Source organism: Octodon degus, unplaced genomic scaffold, assembly GCF_000260255.1.
Source record: "Octodon degus isolate 3935 unplaced genomic scaffold, OctDeg1.0 scaffold00089, whole genome shotgun sequence".
Lineage (NCBI taxonomy): Eukaryota > Metazoa > Chordata > Mammalia > Rodentia > Octodontidae > Octodon > Octodon degus.
In genome coordinates, this window is record NW_004524665.1 from 6,502,418 (window position 1) to 6,522,467 (window position 20,050).

At 54.0% G+C, this 20,050-nt stretch overlaps 1 protein-coding gene across 4 annotated transcripts in view; it reads left to right on the forward strand.

Moving 5' to 3' along the window:
• Agap1 (ArfGAP with GTPase domain, ankyrin repeat and PH domain 1) overlaps nucleotides 1-20,050 on the forward strand; it is a 473,220-nt gene that overhangs the window by 403,153 nt on the left and 50,017 nt on the right. For all 4 annotated transcript variants that reach the window (XM_023722112.1, XM_004637336.2, XM_023722113.1 and 1 more), the window contains 3 exons: nucleotides 13,559-13,713; nucleotides 15,591-15,681; nucleotides 19,616-19,838. In XM_023722112.1, coding sequence (XP_023577880.1) covers nucleotides 13,559-13,713; nucleotides 15,591-15,681; nucleotides 19,616-19,838 — 469 coding nt within the window. The remainder of the gene's footprint in view (nucleotides 1-13,558; nucleotides 13,714-15,590; nucleotides 15,682-19,615; nucleotides 19,839-20,050) is intronic.

Here is a 20,050-nt window from a genome sequence, read left to right on the forward strand (position 1 = left end):
ATTTAAGTAACAGTCTTAATTTGTTTTGCGGAAGCGTTCTCCATAATGCTCGCCGCGGCTCTAATCCAGAGGCAGGCAGGCCTGGACCATTTGCATGGGCTGCTATTGCTTGTAAATTCAGTATATTGTTGTGTTTCTAAAGGTCGCCTGGTGCCAAAGTTCACAAATTGACTCGGGTTGCTTTTTTCACCGAAGACAGCCGTCATTGCTCCTGTATAATAGCAGATTGAATTTTTCCCCCACCTTCATTTGAACAACACAATTATAAATTGCCTTTTTTTTATGATTACAAATGTCAAGGGTTAGAATTATTTTGATGCCAGGCAAGGGAAAATCCAGCCCCACCAACCCGACACACGGAAGGGAGGCTGGTGTAGAATATGTACGATGCAAAGCAGGTCACAATCCAGCGAGCTTGGGATAATGGGGGAAATTTTTTTTCACTTAAGTGCAAGCCAAATGGGTCAAGTAATCGTGAGCTCATGCCCTAACACTAATTGACTTATTTGGGATGATTATAACTGTAATATTTTTCTTAATGTCACTGTTTTCTGGGCTGTTGATTTTAGCGATTGCCAAGCAGTGGCATTAAATCTCTTGTAAATTTTAAATTGCACACTATTTCTGTAAACAAGTCCCTTCTTCACATCCCGGTCATTAACCTTTGCTGATTTATAACACCATCCTCTTTTTTCTTCTTTTCACAATTACTCCTGTCTCGCTGCTGAAAACCCTGCTCTCAGCCAGAACAAAAAATGAATTTGGAAAACAACTACATTTGCACGATGGCTTGTTAAAGAGCCATTTTTTAATCACAATTTTTATTGTTGTTGTTCCTCGAGGGAAAATTGTCTGTTAAGGTACCAGTGGAGCTTGGCCCATTGGTGTCTTTTTTTTCAGCATTCAAAAAAAAAAAAAGAACAAGCAAGAAAAAAAATGGACTCAAGAAGCAGTCCCATTTGGAATTGTCTTGTTGCATCCGGGGGTGCCAGTGCCCTCCCTTGCGGCCCACCCAGGAGCACATCACTTCTCGTCCCTATGTCCTTATCCAACTCGTGTTTCTTTTGTATGCATGTGGGCTTGTCACTGCCAATGTGTTCATTGACTTCTAGCCTTAAAAAAACAAAGTTGTGAGGTCTGATTTTAAATGCCATTGAATACCGAACCAGGAACAGTGACACGACCTAGGCTTGGCCCCTTGGGCTGAGGGTGGACAGCCCTCACCTGAGACCTGCAGGGCCTTCCAGGTGAGAATGCACCCAGTGCCACGACTCACAGGAGCACCAGCCCCACAGCACACCCGACCAGGTAACTTGCGACACCACCCGCCATGGCTCAGCTGGCTCAGTGGCTGCTGGCAGCTTTGCCAGCCTCAGGCTCCTTGGCAGCAGCAGTTGTGGGGATTCCCAAGTAAATAACCGCGTAGCCGAGTCCCCACCCACGTCCTTCCATTTTCTTCTGTCATCATAAGCTTCTGTCCTGTGTTCGGTTATGTTTGTGAGTTTACAGTCAAGCGACATGATCGTTTTTCATTGTACCCTGGGTGTCTTGTAAGGTTAATATCTATGTGCATACAATCTCATTTCATAAGCTTTAATAGTAGTTCTGCAAGTCATATAACTACATACAGTATCAAAATGCCTTTCTGACTTCCAGCGTCACGATGTAAGATGCCATGACATAGGCCCTGTCTATGAAAGGGTCCTCTAGGAGCATTCGTTTGCTGAGCATTCAGGTTTGTGTTTGAGCCTAAGATCCAGAGGGGATGCTGAATGCACCCATGCTGAAAGATGGTATTTTTTTAAATACTCCACTTGAGTAATTTATTCAAGGGCATCCAATAAACACCATCCAAATCAGGTTGGCACCAGAGTTAAGTTCCCTGGAAATCATTAGAAGTCCAGGTTCAGGAATAAGGGGGTGAGAAAGGCAGCCATAGGAGCTAGAGTGTGACTCAGATGGTGCCTAGCCCTCCAGGGGACACGGCATCCTGAGAGACAGGGCCACAGACTCTCTGAAGCCCCTGTTCTCTGTCCACCGGGCTCTACTACAGTCCTGACTCAGGACAGCTAACTCTTCCTGCCTGCTGCAGGGGTATAGCACAAATTGTGTATCATCTCATTTTCAGCCATCACAGGTGTGTCCCCCCAGGTAGGTACTGTCACAAACAGGAACTCAAGGCCCCATAAGTGCACTGGTTTTCTGCTGGGCTCACTAGCAGGACCCGGGAACAGGGCTGCTTCCAGGCTCTTTGGGTCATCTTGGGCCCTCAAACGGACTAATGTGATTAGGAAAGTATACGTGAAGGTTAGAAAATCCAGATTGAAGCCTACTCTGTGGTCTCCCAAACACATGGCTTCACATCTTCATTGACTTTTGAGACTTGAACTCTCTCTCAAGGGGGTGCAGTTTACTTTCCCTCGGTAGGGGTGGGCTGTGGTGTTGGCACTCAGAAGCCAGCAATGGGGATAGAGGTGTATTTGTGATACAGTTCTCACTTAGGCTGTCTCTCCACCCAAGAAGAACAAGGACCTACCCATCAGGTGCTGGGCTACTAGACCTGGCAGTGTTTGCTCTATGGTAAATTTCTTTCTGAACAAGCACCAAGAGAACCGTGTGGCAGTGGGGAAAGGTGGTGCAGAAGAAAAGCCCCGGGCAGCCTCCCAGGCCACGTCGGTATCTTCGGTCTAGGGCAGAGTGGCATGGGGAGGACCCATCCTCCCCTGAGCAGCCAGAAGCAGGTGGATACCAGCTGCTGGGGTGGAATGGGCGTGTGATAGGCCCTGGGAGCAGGCCTCCAGGCCCTCCTCACACACAGCTGCCCCGCCTCTCACAGACTGTGAACACCATCAAGGCCCTCGAGAACCAGCCAGGCTCAGTGTTGGCCTGATGCCCCCCTTGCCCTGTTGTATCAGAAAAGTACCGTCCCTCCGAATTCCCACTTGCCTCGGGCGTGGCCCTGGGGAGCCCCTGCTCTGCACTCTCTCCACATAGCATGTTCCCTCCCGCAAAGCAGGCAGCTCTGGGAGACACCCAGCAGCCCCCAGTGGGCTCAGGCAGGTCTCCTTTTGGAGGCTGTCATGCCACAGATTGAGCTTCAAGCCTCAGGTCTGCTTCTGAGCCCCACCTACCTCCTCCGTGGAGCAGCTGAGGTCATAGCTGCCCTTAGCAAGGCTCAGAAGGCATGTCTTGCCTGTGCCTTCGACTCCTGGTCACTGTCCTGAACTTCTCAGAGCTCAGGCCCCCCATACACACACATACACACACACACACACACACACACACACACACACACACAGCCTGGTGTCTGAGAAACCTGCCGAGGCTAAGCAATCTCCACAGATGCCCACTCCCTGAGAGGGTCCACATCCCCTAGGATGGTCCCAGAGCACATGTAGGGAAGGATGTGTGTACTCAATGCCCACACAGCATGCTGGGAGATGAGGACGATGAGTTCCAAAACAGGCCCTGCTCCGGGGATTTGGTGGAGTGCAGAACTGCCTTTGATCCTGGGGTCAGAAAAGGTGTCACATCTGTGGGCGTATTAGGCAAAGTACCAGACACCCACACTGTAAAGGAGAGGTTTACTGGGCTCACAGTTCTAGAGAATTCAGTCCATGGCCAACATGGGAGCAGCAGAGTGAAGCAGAGCTGCCTGCTTCCTGATGGCCCAGGAGCAGAGCAGGGAGCAGTGCCAGGGCGGAAGGGGCCGGGGACCGACGTGCACCCTGAGGCCAGGGCCCCAGCCCTCCAGCCACAGCAAGAGGGGGCTTCACTAAGGCCCCAGGCAGCACCCAGCCCAATCAAGTTGGCATCAAGCTGAACAGTCACAGGGAACCTGACAGGAGTCAGGCCCCCGCAGCACCTGCAGGAAGCAATTCCCAGCATCCTGTCCTGAATCTGTCCAGCGCTTCGAGAGAAGTCGTAGCCCCCACATCGGATAAGAAGAAACGGCAGGGGGCTGCAGATCGATGTGCCCGCAAGGAGATTGGCCTGGCGTGATCAGAAGTCTGGACCTGGGCTACTCGGTAAAGAGTGGGGAGCAGCAGACGCAGAGGGGAGCAAGAGGAGCGAAGTTCCCCCACCCTGCCACCTTAGCCTGTAGGGCCCCGGCCCCTGCCCCTGTGGGCCCACTTCTCCCTGCGCTTGGGTGCCTCAGGCAGCCCCTGAGAAGTGCACACTGCGTCCTTTTCCTGAGAGGATCCCTATGTACCTGAATGCAGCCCCCAGCCACTCGCCCTTCAGCCATTCCCATTGTCCCGGCCCACGGCCACCCCCAGGAGCCGCCGTCCTGCACTGAGGCACCAGTGACCTGCAGACTCCAATGGGTTCCCTGCACACTGTGTCACTGTTGATGCTCCAAGTCCCACTTTCTCTCTGTTGGTAAGAGCTGGTGGCCAGTGGCTTCTGTCCAGGCTCCTGAGTCAGGTGGTCTTGCTTGGGTCCCACATCCGCACTTTCTAGCTCTAACCTTGGGCCACTAGCGTGCCCCCTGTGTGCCTCAGTGTCCCTGCTTGTGCACAGGGGTGATGGTGCCTGCTCCACGGGGTTGGGATTGGTGTAAGCAGGGACATCTTGATACATCTGGAAACGTACAGAGCCCACAGGGAGCTCCCAGCAGCGCCCATCCCTCCAGCCCCTACCTGGAGTCACAGTGCCCATACTGCACACCCCCAAATTTGCTGTTCTTCAAAGAAAATTCAAAGAAGTGCAGCCACTGAGTGCAGATGTAACACTCAGGCTTGTGCTTCCCTGACCCAGCCCTCCCCAGCTGTACCTGGTCATCTTCCAAGAGTCATCACTCATAAGACACGGAGAAAACTACAGCTTTGGCATCAGGTTTGCCTGGCTGTGGTTCATTCTGCCGCTTCCCAGGAAGTTCAAGTGCTCCAGCATCTGCCTTCCTCACCGGCTTCTCTCCAGCATGGAGACTGTTGGAGCTGGCGGGAAGTCATGGAGGAGGGAGGAGAGGTGGGGCAGTGCATCCCGTGGGGCCGAGCACCAGAGAGGCTGGCAGCACTGGTCACTGATGAGTTGTGATAGGAGATGACCGGAACTGACCTGCTGGACGAACTCAAGGCGTCCTCGAGAACACCCGGGACTATTTCACAGCCTGATGGCATCGGCCAAAGCAAGCACTCGTGGGTGGTGGCGAGCACTGACATAGGTACATTCTGATCCATGAAACCCTCACGTGGGAGCCAGCTCTGGAATTGAGTCTCAGCTAGAAGCAAGAGTGGATTTTCAGCCCCCGGCTTTTGGGGGACTGGTGATGAGAATCACCTGGCTTGAGCACCCTCGGGAAGGACCTGTGGGCCCCATGGGTCCCCTGATGCCCACAAGGAGCCACGTTGGCCAGCCTGCAGAGGGAAGGGGTGCTGGCAGAGAGTCAGCCCTGCTCAACACCGGGAAAGTAACTGCGCACGCTTCTCAGTGTTTTTTCATCTAGACCAGGACCGGGATCCAAATCTTTTCTGGGAGCCCAGACGCACCCCAGCCCAGAGTCCCCTGCACCCCAGCGTGTTGAGGCTGTGTCGAGACCGAGTGCTCCCTCGAGACCCTTGCAGTAGGTTCTGTCCTTGCTTTCAGCACTGTGTGGCAGCTGTAGGACCCCAAAGCCGAAGCTTCAGGCTGCCCTTCAGCTCTTCATGAAGTGCTCGGAAGATAAAGCCCTCACCAGGGAGCTTACAGAACCTGCCTGTGCTGAGACAAGACAGTGAGCGATTCCTAGCTGTGTGCCTTCCCTCCAGGGATTCACGTCTTCACAGACTTAATTATGGCCTTCTCCTAAATTAAGCCACAGCACGACATTTCACTTAGACTCTGTTGGCCAAGGAAAGGTATCCACCAAATGCAGAGCTTCCAGAGTTGTTAGCCCAACAGCACAAACAATGATCTTTCTGATTAAAATTAATTACTCCTCAGGACTGGGGATATAACTCAGCAGCATAAGCACCTTTCTGGGAAGCTGAAGGTCCTGAGTTCGATCCTGGTATTGGGAAGAAAAAAAAAAAAACACCTTGAGGAAGTATAAGGACTTTCCCCACAAAGGTCTTAGCTCTGTGTGACCCTAGACTTTCTTTCACATGGATTTTGTCCTGTGAAGGAATTAAAATTTGATTTTGTTTAAAAAAAAAAAATTGTGTGGTACTACAGGTTGAACTTATTTTTGTTTGTTCAAACTTGGAATCTTCCTGCCTCAACCTAAGTGCTGGGATTACTGGCACGACCACTATGCCCAGCAGTGTTTTTTATTTCATGAATTTGAGCTGCTTTCCCAGCTCACAGCAGAATGGTAGCTTCACAGAGCCCTGTGTGATGGGGGCCCTGCAGCTGGGCTGCACTCGGGAACACAGTGGAGGAGGTGGCTTAGCAGAGGACGGCTGGTGCATCTTCATTGTCCCCGGCCCAGCCTAGCGCCTGTCTTGAAGTCAAGGCTGGGCTCAAGGGGATGGCATGGCCGCTCATGGGCACCAGCCAGGAGGCAGGAAAGGGCCCCCCACATGGGAGCCCTGCTTCAGGGAGAGGCGGGGAGAATCCCTTTGCTAGCACTGCTTAATGAACTTTTTAAAAAATGCTTGACCACAGGTAGAGCGAGTATCCATGTATTGATCCAGGTTTGCGTTCCCCAGACATAAGTTCCCGTTCTCCTAGGCCTGAAGTCATGTGGACAGGGCTATCCTTTGCCCCGTGGACCTTGGCCATTTCGTGGCCATCCCATCCTTGGTGAGGCACCTCCAGAGGTCTTGGGCCCGGCAGGCCCGAGCCCCATTTTGGCCCCGTCTGACTTGGATGCATGCGTCCTCCCCACGGGGCAGTGTTATTTCTGCCAGCTCTGGAGCACACTTCTGCCACTTATTTGTCATTAGAGGTGTCGTGAAGGATGCTCAGGCTTGGTGGCAGGACCCCACCTGGGCCCCTGGTTGAGTTCTGTGCTTCAGGGGCACTGGAGACTCGCCTGTCCCTGCAGGACGCCGGCTCTCATCTAGCATGCTATGCCCAGGGGAACGGTGGGTGCGGGGGTGGCACAGGCACCATGACACACATCAGCAGGCTCCAGGTGACCTTGGCCAAAGCCCCAGCAGCCACCCTATTCCTGGACCCCTCCCTGAGACACTTACGGGCCCGTTTCCAACCATTGCCCAGCCGCTTGCCTGCTCCCCTGTGCTCCTCCTGGGCTGCACCCCTGGCAGAAAGAACCCCAACGTGGAAGACCGTTTTCTACTGCTTCAGTCCTTTAACCCTTTGCCTGCTAGGATTTCACAAAAATAATTGATGACTGATTGGCCCATTAACCTTTAAGGAAAAAAAAAGTTTGACAACCCGACTTGTGTAATGAGGAGGGATTCCTCATGAAATCAGTCTGATGGCGGAGAGGCCTGCCCCTAAGGAGGCAGAATTAGCCCCCCGGGGCCTCGTCTGCATAGAAACTGGACGCAATTAGTGTAATATCTGGTGTTATTAATGTCGTTGGGAATAATTGGGCAGGTTGGTTTCGACAGGTTCATGGTGCTAAAATACTATTACAGTGGACCTTTCCACAGCCAACTGTTAAACACAGAAAATTGTTCGAGTCCCTGTGAGCCCAATCACAAGCCGTTATTTAACAGCCAAGCTCCAGAATGTCGCACTGAGGAGCACCCACCCAGGGGCACTTGGGGCTGGGGCTGGTGGCGTTTTGGCTTGTCACAGTGGGGTTGCTGTTTCTGTGTGTGTCTCAAACCAAGAGCACACTTTTCGTGCGAAGGCCATCAGGGTTGCCTACCACCCGAGTTCCATTTTTATAGTGACTTAAATAAGAGCCACTGCAGTCGTCAACAGTGCTAGGTTTGGATCAGCGAAACAACACCGCTTGCAGCCAGACATAGGACCCAGCGTCCTCCCAGGTGAAGCTCTCACGCCTCACAGTGTCCAAGAGGGTCACAGTGACATGATGCTCAGCCCTGTCTCCTGACCGATCAGCCTCGCGTTGCCGTTTGTGGCAGCTGTCGTTTTTTATGTAGTTGCTGATAGTGCAGGCATCATCCCAGTGTCACTTCCCAGCATGATGCAGGCCTTCTGGGAGCTGAGTCAAGCTGTGTCGCCTGACGAGACTTTTCTGAACATTAGGAGAAATGTGGGTCCAGAGATCTGTGCACTGCTTATTTGGTGAGCGAATAGCCACTGTCATGCTACGGGAATGTGACGTGGACCAAACCAGTGATCCCTGGGCTGCAGACTAGTAAGATGAGCAGAGCATGCCCTGGGTGGCGCCTGCCAGCGTGGACCTTGCTCTGTTGACTTAGTTAGGACTGGCTTTGCCTCACACCCCCTGCCTGGCCCCATTGGAGCATCACACAGCCATTGCCCCAGGACACAGAGGACCAGCCATCCTGCCCTTGTGGTCCAGCCACTGGCCAGGGAGCCAGGGACTGTAAAGGTGGCCTCGTTGAGTACCCTGCTCTGACCACAGCACCTGTGTGCCGCCTCCCAGAAGCCAAGATGATCCCAGAGGAGGCGGGTTCCGACTGCCATTGATGCCCCTGCGGTCTCCAGCCTATACGATCAGGCACCTGACACGAGTTCCAAAGAAATAGCACACCAGGGAGAAGCTGGCCAGGGACTTCTGGGGAAGCTGGTTTTTAAATAGCCAGCATCTTCTACTCCCGGCATCCAGAGTCAGGAGGAGCAGCCAGCAGAGCCGTGTGGAGGCCCTCCCAGCCCCACTGGCCGCCTTGAGGGCGCTTCTTGTGGTGTCTGTTTTTAAAAAAAAAAAAAAAATATGGAGAAACAACACTGTAGCCCCTTATGATTGGAAAGTAATCAGAAGAGATCATGCCTCCAGAGCACTGCCACCGTCATGCCAAGCCCAGTGGTACCGCCCTTCCCTGCTTTCGCTGTTCCAGGGCACATGTCCTCACAAGGAGATAGGTTCCCCCTTTGTAGAAATCATATGCAGAGAGACTGAACACGCAGTTGCTTTGTGATTCTTGTTTCCTAGGTCTTACAAGGCAGAGAAAAGCCACAGGGCCAATATTTTACAGTTCTGAAACACCAAACTGTGGATAAATTACATTTGACCCTCCCTCTAAAAAATAAAGACCATGTTCTGGAAGACAGAAGACTTGGGAATCACTGGGTCTCCTCATGGACACAGGAGTAGGTGTAGCTCTTCAGATGTCGCTGGGTCCCCAGGGACAGCACAGAGAGGTGCTGTCCTGTCTCTGCAGGGCTGGTGTCTTAGTTACTTTTCTCCCTGCTGAGGCAAAATCCCAGAGAGGCAGGTGTTTAGCTCACATTTCTTAGAGGTGTCAGAGCATAATCAGCTGGCTGCAAGACAGGTTGACATGGCGCAGGGGCAACACGAGAGAAAGAAGCCTCTTTCCAGCCTTTGTGTTATTAGATCAGGTCAACCCAGCTTAGGATAGGGACATTCCAAGTAGTGGGCTAGCAGTCACCCACTCTTAATCCCAGCATCACACTACAAATCAGTCCCACAGTCTAGATTCAGCCACCTCTGGGAGAACTCCATGACTGCGTGAGGCTTTGGTGGGGGTCATCTAGCCATAGACTGACAGCTGGATTAAGCCATTCCATTAAAGTCCCCATAGAGCTGCTCAGTATTTTATTCCCCCATGACCACAGAGCCTTTGTGTCTCCACATACCCTGCACCTGCCCCACACACGCACGCACGCACGCACGCACGCAGGGATCACCGTGACCGCTGCCTTGTTGCGTGGCATGCCGTACCCCAGGGGGGTGTGTGTCACCTGCTGGATTGCATGTCCTCACATGGGTCTGCATTATTTCTCTAAATTTTGGTTTTTCAATCATCCCAGGATTGCCCCTCAAAAAGCAAGTGGTTCCAGATCAGTTCGTCCCAGGATTGCATTAGTTGGGTCTGATCTGGGGTGTGAAGTGTAGCCGCGCGTTATAGGGTCCCCAGGGCCTGGGACTTGCTGACCTTGCCCCATGCGCTGGTGACCTTCAGTGAGGCCGGAGGGTTCCAGCACCCGTTGGCCCTGTCCTCCATGGAGCCTTTTTGCCATCTCCCTATCCACGGGAGTCTCTGCAGGAGTGTTTCACATTTTGTTGGGCATGGGAATATTGCATAGACCTCAGTGGTTGAGCATCTGAGATGCCCTGAAATCTGTGTGGTTTAGATTTTAGAGCATTTCAGGTTTTGGGTGTTCGGATTAGGACTGGTCGACCTCTCGCTGGCCACAGTGGTCCATCTGTGGAGCCTCTGTGATATCTTCTGTCCTGGATGACTCCTGAGCCCCAGGCAGGCACGGACCAAACCAGAGACTAGGTGTCCCTGGCTGCCTGCTGCCCAGGAGCGAGGGCGGGGCCGCTGGCAGCTTCGCGCTGTGAATTAACTCACTCTGAGCTTTGCTGCCCACCCACAATTCTACCCTTTCCAAGTCGGATAACAGACTCCATCCAAGTGTCTCCATCCAAGATGCTGTGAAGAACGTTGAACGCAGTAGGCTGCAGCAGTCCGACAGAGGCCACTGTCATCCTCCTTGGTGACGGTCCCCAGGACCCCTCTGCTGGAGTCCCTCGTGAGTGGGCATCCCTGCAGCTCAGCACCACCCCTTGGTTGATCCTGACACAGGCTACCTGCGCATCCCAGGGAACATTGAAGGTGATTGGAGGCTCACAGAAGACCAAGCAGCTGAAGATGGAAAGTGTGGCTCCATCGGCAGTGTCAGGCAGTGAGAAAGGAGACCAAGCACAGGGTGTCCTGGCGGTCACTCAGCTATGATCTGAGAAAGACTGGCGGTGGGAAGGGAAGAGAGCACTGCAGGGCCGTGTGCAGCAGTGTGCGACCCTGCTGTGTGCCAGAGACAGGGAGAGGAGGCAGACGTCTCTGGCGGGCAGAGCAAGAGAGGCAGCTGGCTGCTGTGGCGGGCATCCCAGGCAAACGGCCATCCCTGAGCCATGGTGTCCAGTGCACAGGTCAGCGAGGAAGTCATTGCTGAACCCAGGTCCCCAGTAAGGGAGGAAGGTGTGGGGGAGGAAATGAACAAGAAGCCTCGAGGAGAAGAAGAAAGATTTAGTACTGTGGAGGAGACCTGAAAGGGAACTTGTGTCCAGGCTCAGTGGAAGTGGGGCAGTTTGGAGAATCATGGGGTGAGTTGGGGTGGTGGATTGGGCAGGGCAGGTACCACAGGGAACATGTGCAGAAACTTGCAAGAAGTAGAGTCTGAAGTTCCTGAGAACTCCCAGCTCTGTGTCCTGAGCCAATTTTGCATGCACTGGTGCGTTTTGTTTACACAATTAATGGGGCAAAGCCACACCGTGCTTAGCAGTTTCATCAGGAAGTTTTGTCTTTGTGTGAAGTGTTGAGAATATCAGGGATGGAAGCAGCTGCTGCGTTAGTGTGAGACAAGCGGTGTAGACTCAGGACATCTCCCTGGCTCGCCACTGTCCTCAGCACATGGGCTTTATCATCTGCGCCTGCGTGTGTGCGTGCGTACGCACTCCATGCACAGAGGCCATCCTGTCTCCTGCCCCTACGCCCAGCCTGGCACCTGGAGTGCAGCAGGGAGGGCAGCTGGGAGCCCCAGCCCAAATGCCACACCCGTGTCCAGCAAATCCACATCTTTGCCCCCAGAACCAGGGACTGGAGCTCTTCCTTGTGGCAGGAAACCCAGAGTTCAGCTCTGCGGTGGATCCACATGCGGACATCTGGCTGGGAAGCTGCTGGTTGTGGTCATAACTTTTTTCACATGACAGCCCAATAAATTCTGGTCACTAGAGGAGCTTTTATGCGAGCATTTGAATCCACAGACAGAAGAAGGTATCAGTCTTCCGAGTGGGTCTCCTAATGAGCACCTGCCACCTGCCACCCGTGCACTTCCACGTTTTTCTTAGGGCCCATGGATGTGGTTACTTGCACACCCCACCTGTCAGATCACTGGGAGAATTTTGCATACAATGCAGGAGTTGGGGGTGCTGTGTACCAAAATCTGGGTGGGAGCAGGTTGTAATTCATAAGGTTAGCACAGAAAAGCTGATGGATCAAGAGGCCACGCTTTTTAAAACCCACACATGGTGGCTCGGCCAGTGATTGCAGGATGTGATTGTGGGTCAGCCATGGAGAAATCTGTTTGGAAGTCACAGAGAGTTTTTTATAATAAAAGTGCACGGATCTCCGAGTGCTGGGGGTGGGGGGCTGAGAGGGGTTGCAGGCCTCCCTGCCCCACTCCTACCCCACCTCCGCACACAGGTGGGGTGCCTCCCTCTCCCTAAACACAGAACTGCTAATTTTTTCAAATTCAAGGGCCAAGTTCCTAGTAAGCCCCCTACTTTCTGAACTCCAGAACCAGATGAATGCAGATAGCAGGCAAACTCCCTGGGTTGCCCAGGGGGAGCCAAGGATCCCCACATCTCCTGTCTCCTGATGAGGCTGGCCCCTCTCTGTCACTTGCAGGGGTCATAAAGCTCAGCTGCTGGAGCCCAGGCCTGACCCTACCCTGGGTCCCAGCCTTTGCCCCTGCCACAGCAGCTTTTAACCTTGAGTGGCTGGAGGAGGCCTTGGGCCAGGACCACAGTGTCTTGGCTCCCAGAAGACGGCTGCCTGTTGTCTCCTGGGACTCAAGGGGACGAGGAAGGGGTGGCTACCATGGCTCTGAGGCAGGAAGCGGGAGGTGGCATCAGCGCTTGACTGAATCCAAGTGAGGATAGAGGACCAGGCTTGGCGGTGGCTGGCATGGCCAATAACAGCTGCTTGCCGGGTGTGTATCACACCACTCGTGAGACCTGGCACCCAAGAGCCACATCAGACTTCCTGCTGGCTGGTTGTCACTGGTCCTGTTCTCCTCTGGCAGGGCTGGGGCTCTGCTGACAATGACAGTAAACAGCCAAGAGTCTTCATGGAAGGGCTCCTATGGGCCAAGCTGATGGGCACCGTGTCACAGATAGAAGCAGTGTGCATTTCTCGCATGAGCAAAGCCAGCCTCGCGTGTCTAGGGCCTTGTCAGGTGGGCACCCAGTGGTACAGAATGTGGACACAGCCCTTCTTCCCCAACCCAGCCAGGCCCCGGGGTGCCTGCGAGTCTCGGCTGGGGCCTTTCTGAGTCACTGGAGTTCCGCTCTCCTGGTCTTCCCGCCGTGCCGGGCCCTCCGCCTTCCAGCCTTCCGTTGCTGGGGGTGACTGAGTCTCCACCCAGGGGCTGAGCAAGGATTCAGACTACGCCCCGAGATGAGCAGTACTAACTTCCCTTCCTCCTGCAAGTCTGGGAATCAGCAGTGAGGCACACACTTAATCCCCACGTTGCTTGGTGTGTACCCGGCACAGGCACACTGGTGTTGCCCACTGCTTTCCATTCTTCCCTGTCCCCTGAGCATTGATTGAAACCCAGCTAAGCCCACTGGCTTTAGGAAGCGAGTCTTGAGTGTGTGGAGGTGTGCGGATTCAGATCTCCATGGCCATCGTGGTCCAGACCTGTGTGTGCCGCCGCCCCCTGCAGGTGCCATTGAACCCAGAGGCACTTTTGTGACAGAGGACTGGCAGAGGCCCTGCTGCCAGCGCATGAAAGTGAACTCTTCATCCCCACCACTCTGTTTCAGAACAAGAAGAAAACTTTGAGTTTATCATTGTGTCCCTCACTGGCCAGACGTGGCACTTTGAAGCCACCACGTATGAAGAGCGAGATGCCTGGGTCCAAGCCATCGAGAGCCAGATCCTCGCCAGCCTGCAGTCCTGCGAGAGCAGCAAGAATAAGGTAAGGCCCTCAGCAGGCTGTCCCCCAAAATCAAGGCCACCGATCGTTAAAGGGAAACGAAGGCCCACAGTGCTTCACCAGGGAGGACAAAAGCATCAGATGACATGCGCGGATGACAGGACCTGGCATTCTCTGCGGGCAGGAGACTCAGTAATTGCAAAGATCAGAGCATGCTGTGTCTGTCTTCCTCACGCACCATGTCCTGGGATCCTTGCTTGGCCACGTCGCGTGGCAGGACCTCTCATGTGAGGTCTTTATCAGCCTAATCCCAGGTAGCGAGCCCTGACGTTTCGTCGCAGGTGGTGGACAACAGCTTCTGTGTCCACGTTTATTGTTGTCCTTGTTGTTGTTTGGGGCAGAATAAATCAGGAAAAAGAGATGAGGACTTAAAAGATGCACATTTGCACTCTCATGAATAGATGCAGGGCCCACGCCAGCCGGGAAACGCCATGCTTGTCAGGAAACAGGAATGGAGAGCGGCCGACGGAAGCGGCACCCAGCGAGGGCAAGCGAAGTGCGCTTCCTGCTTTCTAAGCCGATGATGAAGCAGATGTGTGTGTGTTGCTCGGTGACAAGGGGATTGGTTTACGGTTATTTAGAAAAACATACATATATATCCATATATATATGCACACACACACATATATACATTTTCTAGGCTACTGCTTATTTACTAATATTTCTTCTATTAAAGCTATTTATTCTTTCTCTTTTTAAAAAAGAATAAAAGATAGTAGAGAAGTAGAAGTGATTCAGAAGTTATTTAGCAGTTCCTTCACTGTTACTGTTCTAATGCTTGAGAGTTTCTAACCCCCGTCCTGGGACATTTTAGACTCTTAGCATTTCGAGCTGTTCAAACTGATGGGCTAGAAACAGAAGGAGGACGCTGCCCACCATCGGGCGATTGTGTGCAGCTGTTTAAAGAAGCCTCTGCTGGTGGCTCGTGGTCAGCTCTGTCATTAAGAGGGAGTCTGTGCCAGCACCCGCGCGTGTCTTGTTTTATACCCTCTTTCACCAAGACGAAGCAGACCACAGTCGTCATTGTTGTGATGCAGTCTGCTTCCCTTTTGGAAGACGCTGTACACAGAGGGGGGAAGGAGCGTGATCTTTTATGCTGAGCCACATCCCCAGGTAGCCACACCGTCACTCCTGAAGGGAACTCGAGAAGCTTTTGATCTCTCTGTCGATGGGGAGCCGCAGAACGTGTCACGCACCGAGCGGGCGTTGGAGCAGGAGGCAGGGCCTGCGCACGGACGCTTCCGAGTTGCCGCAGCCAGGCGGCCGGGCCGGGCAGGCAGCGCACTGCTCCACAGCGGGCCGGCCATTGTCTTGCATCTAAGAGTCTGTGTGAGACAGCTGAGCTCAGGAAGAACCCCCAGCCCCAAATGCAGTGGATTTTGTGTGTGTCCCTGACACTGATCAGGTATTGCGTGAATTGCAGTATCAAAGGCTGCTTAACAAATGAGCCTATCTCAGGTCTGCTCTGGGTCTCTTAAAGTACACACCTGAATACAGGTGCACTTAGCAGAAAGCTCGGCAGGACGGATATCAAAATGTTAGTGCCAGAGGGAGGTGGTCTTCTTGTCTTTCTCCCTCTAGGCGCTTCCTAATCTCTGCAGGGTAAGTTTTAAGTGTAAATGCCCCCATGTGCTCACACTCTTCTCTGCCCCAACTCAGGTTGGTGACTTTGTTATTGTTACCACTAAGAAGTCCTAGGCGGACCACAGATCTCATCTCCAGCTAGTGGCAGTGTACGGAGGGCTTTCTCATGAGGAACCGTGGGGTTGCATCCTTGGATGCTGACATGATCAGAAGAGGTATTTATCTCTGCCGGGCTGCTCACGCATTGCTGCCCTGTCTCTTTCCTCTGTCCGCAGTCCCGGCTGACCAGCCAGAGCGAGGCCATGGCCCTGCAGTCCATCCGGAACATGCGCGGGAACTCCCACTGCGTGGACTGTGACACCCAGAGTAAGTACGGGATGTGGCCCACCTCAGTCACGTGTGGCAGAGTTTAAAATTTCTTTTGGGGGTTTCATGCTGACACAGTGCCCTCACGGGACTGTGCGGGCAGAGCATGCACTTGACCCTCTGTAGCCCTCTTGAGTCTCACGTGTGCCTGGGCATCAGGCCTGGGCCAGAGGTCCACACTGTGCCCCAGCTTGTGTCACACCTAGGCAGTGGATGTGACCTGGGTTTAGTCGGGGACCACACGTTGGACTTTCCTTAAGTGGAGTACAGTTGGCTCATTCCTGCCCAAAGATTTCTCTGTGCTTGCTGTTGTCATCATTGTTGTTCCTTAATTTAAGCTGAAATAGTACGTTGAGTTTTGCCACCAAATGATTTTTTAGTTTAAATCTGCTGTGCCCTGAAGCATTTGACTGAACCAATAGAAAGTATAATCACCGCGTCGTGCCTTAGAGCAGCCTGATCCTGTGCTGCTCTTTCTGCTGTCCCAGAGTGGTATTCCCTTTCAGAGAATCCCCTAGTTGTTTACGCAGACATCTGTCGTCTAACACTGGAATTCGGCTCCCACGACCAGGTCGTTAGCAGCGGTGTTCACTGGGTGGAGGATCACACTGTGTACAGTTCGTATTTACAGCACTCAGGCGAAGAGACAGCCCGAGGACACTCCACTTGGTGGCTTTGCTCTTGCCTGGTGATTCTCGCATGCAGTGCCGTGCTGTGTTGCAGAACGTAGCTACAGTGCTGTACAGGGCAGCCAGCAGCAATTGTAGTGCTGCACAAATAAGGGTGCTGTACCCCAAGACATGCAGGCTGTATAAATAAGAAGTATAGAACTATACAAAAGCCAGAAGATGGCTGTGAGGCCAGGTGGCACATCATGAGCCCAGGCATTAGCCCGGTAGGCTGTTCAATGAGGAGCGCCTATGACACCAAGAGTAGAGACTGACTTTACACTCTTTTTCCCAGCCCAAAGAAGTCACATGTGGAAAAAAAAAGAAGTCACATGCGGTAAACTCTGTCCATCTCAACTTTTTAGCATTTTGAGGGGAGGAAAATTGAGCTGAAGCAAGTCTCAGTGCCGAGCTAGGTGCTGCTGCCCTGGGTAGGCTTGGCCATGCTGGAGCCTGGGGACAAGGCCCAGGAGTGCGTGGCTGGCACCATGGAGAAGGACCAGTGGGTCACTCACTGTGAACTTCCTGCAGGAGCTGGCATTTGAGCGGGGTCCTGAGGACAGGAAGGGCTTGTGAAGGTGGGATGGCTATGGAGCCCGGGGTCCTGGGTGCACTTGGGAAGAACGGCCGTGCGGGCTGGCCCGGGGGCCAAGATGGTCAGCCTTTGTCCTTCAGTGTCAGCAGAGAGAAGCCAGGCATCAAAAGTGGTGACTTCTAAGATGCGCTGGGCACACTGGCCCAGCAGTCGCCCTGGATGGATTGTGGTCACCTACACAGAACTGGGGAAGCCCCAGCCCCAATCTCTCCTGGCAGAGGGGAAGGGAGGAGCCATCCCCGCGGGCCCCCTGACCAGCAGCTGGTGAGGGGGATGGCGAGTCTGCCTCGCTGCTGTCTTCCGTCCCTGCCCGTGGAGCCCTGGCCCGCACCACCCTGTGCTGACTTCTCCCACCACACTGCCAAGGTGTCAGGAACCCTTCTACCCGGGGTCTGCCTCATGTCTGGGGTCCTGTCCTTTCCTTCTTCGCGGCCCCCAGGCCTGCACACTGGGAAGGTCTGGGGCCCACCACTTCCAGGAAGCCCAGCAGAACCTATAGTGGAAGCCCGGCCTACCTGTTCTCTACTTGCCCTGACCATTGTCATCCAAACTCCTCAGGCCCCCATGTCACTTCTCAAAGAGGCTGTCCCCAACCACCAGGTTCATGTATATAGATTTTGCAGTGTTAGGGATGGAGCCCACACGTGCTGGTGCTCGGCCGGTGTGCACTGCAAGCCATTCCCCACCTCCCAGAGCTGGGTTTCAGTTGCTCCCTGGACTCACATGGTCCTTCTGGTGTCTCACAGCTTTCTCGTTGGCTCCTTGTCGATCTGTTCCACAGAACCCTCATCCTGCGTTGCTCAGGATTCGTTCCTCACCTCTCTGTCCCTAGAAGCAGCCACATTAACCTTGTTTGAATATAGGAAGGGACAAATCCACCATAGCCAACACCTCGTGGCACCGTGTGTCCCCTGTGACGGTCACGCCTGTGCACCTCACAGCTTTTAGTCCTCGTGTCAGCCCCGGGGATGGGCATGATCACCTTCCACTCTCAGGATGGAGCTGACAGTGAAGGAACCTTGCACAGAGCAACCTGGGCGGGGAGGAAGGGCTGCATGCAGAAGAAAGCCCTGGGGAGGAGGAGGAAGGTCCTGAGGGTCCACTGACCAGAACAGATGGGTGCCCAGCAGCGTGCAGAGTGAGGGGCCAGTCCAGCCTGCGGGAGGGTGAAGGAGAGATGGCCAAGTAACCCCGGGACCCAGTGGGGCCCTGTAAAGGGCTGTGGCTGCCACTTCTCAGTGGGCCGTGGAGATGAAGGCTGGATTCCAGAGGACAGAGGTGATGTGGGGAAAGCAGGGCTGGGAAGGAGGGTGGGGGCAGAGGAGAGCGGTGGGCCACACCACCTTCTCCCTAATGCCCCGCAAGGACGGCCTGACCTCTGCCAGTGGGCTCTGCTGCTGGTCCCTCCAGCCCCTGCCCCTGAGTACTTCCTCTTTGACTTCTCTTTTTCTGGTGTGAAGTCTCTGCATGTCTTTGTTCTGTTTCGTTCTGGTTTTATCTGGGGCCTGGGTTTCCCCTTCCCAGCCAGAATGTCTCCGAGGGCCCAGACCTCCCCTCTCACCTGGTATCTGCCAGCCCCTTGGCGAGAGTATGTGCTGGGGCTGAGGATGCACCTGCCTTTGATCTCTGTATGCAGGGCCATTCCTGGCCGCCGCTGTTGCACAACAAGGGGCACCTGCCCAGGCAGTCGGACATGACCAGCCCCTTGGCTTTCTGTTGCCTCTTGTAGTGCCCCTGGAGTGAGTGGTGACTGTCCTCAGAGGAGCTGAGCCCTGCTTCCTCCTGTCAGTGGTGAAAGCCATTGACCGTCCCAGTCCACCCCATCTGCACCTTGGCCGTAATTCATTAGCACACAGAGCCAGCCTGGCCGAGCTCCTGGCTCCTACGCTGCCTGGGGCTGCCTCTGCTCTGGTCCTTTCCCTGGTAGCAGCACTGCAGCCTAGAGTATCCCCCCTTCATATCAGAGTCCCCGGGATGGAGCTGACCAGAGCCAAATCCTGGGATGCTGCCCCAGGGCAGCCACCGTGAAGCATGGTGCTCTGTGGGTACAGCTGTGCTCCCCTTGAATGAAACCCCCAGGGCCAGGGATGCAACTCAGTGGTACAAGTGCCTGCCTGGCAAATGCCAAGTCCTGAGTTTGATTCCCAGTACAAAAAAGAATCCTTAAATGAGATCTCCAACATCGTGTTTTCTCCTCACCTCACTTTCACCTGGAAATCTGCACACTCCCAGCAGGGGCCTGAGGAAACCCTATGTAGCAGAAATGGTCTGAGAGGTGATGGCCCAGGAAGGCCCACTGTCAGCAGCTCTCTGGCACCCCTTCACAGCCTCTCCCAGTGGTGGACTCCAAGCAGCACGTGTCAGCCCCTCCAGGTGCAGGCTGGTGCTTGGTTAGAGGGAGAGAGAGCACCTTCCAGGCACACCAACCACACAGTTGTTTATTAGGTGGGAAACTCCAAGGCTCTGGCCTGACGCAGGTTTTCTGAAGCCAACACTAGCACACCCGATCCTTGTAGAGACCTAGAGCCACGGTGAGTTTTTCACGGGCCAGAGAGCACTTGGAGTCGCATGACGAAGTGTGCCATGGGCTGGTTTGTTATTCTCAGGCTCCTGTCCACTGAGAAAGAGTGCAGTGGTCCTACTGTGTGTGACCCCCCCTCTCTTCCCCTAGACCCCAACTGGGCCAGCTTGAACTTGGGAGCCCTCATGTGCATTGAGTGCTCGGGGATCCACCGCAACCTGGGCACCCACCTGTCGCGAGTGCGCTCCCTCGACCTGGACGACTGGCCCATCGAGCTGATCAAGGTGATGTCATCCATTGGGAACGAGCTGGCCAACAGCGTGTGGGAGGAGAGCAGCCAGGGCCGGACGAAGCCCTCCGTGGACTCCACAAGGTAGGACCCCTGGGGGACAGCCACCCTGGGTGTGGAATGACCTGTGCAGTGTCTACCTGCCGACATAGAAACACCCGTGTGCAGTTGGTCTTCAGCAGGTGGGGTGATTCTTTTTTTTTTTTTTTTTTTTTGGCCTTTTTGAGACAGGGCCTTGCTGTGCACTTTAGACTGGCTTTGAACTAAGTAGCGCAAGCTAATCTCAAATTCACACC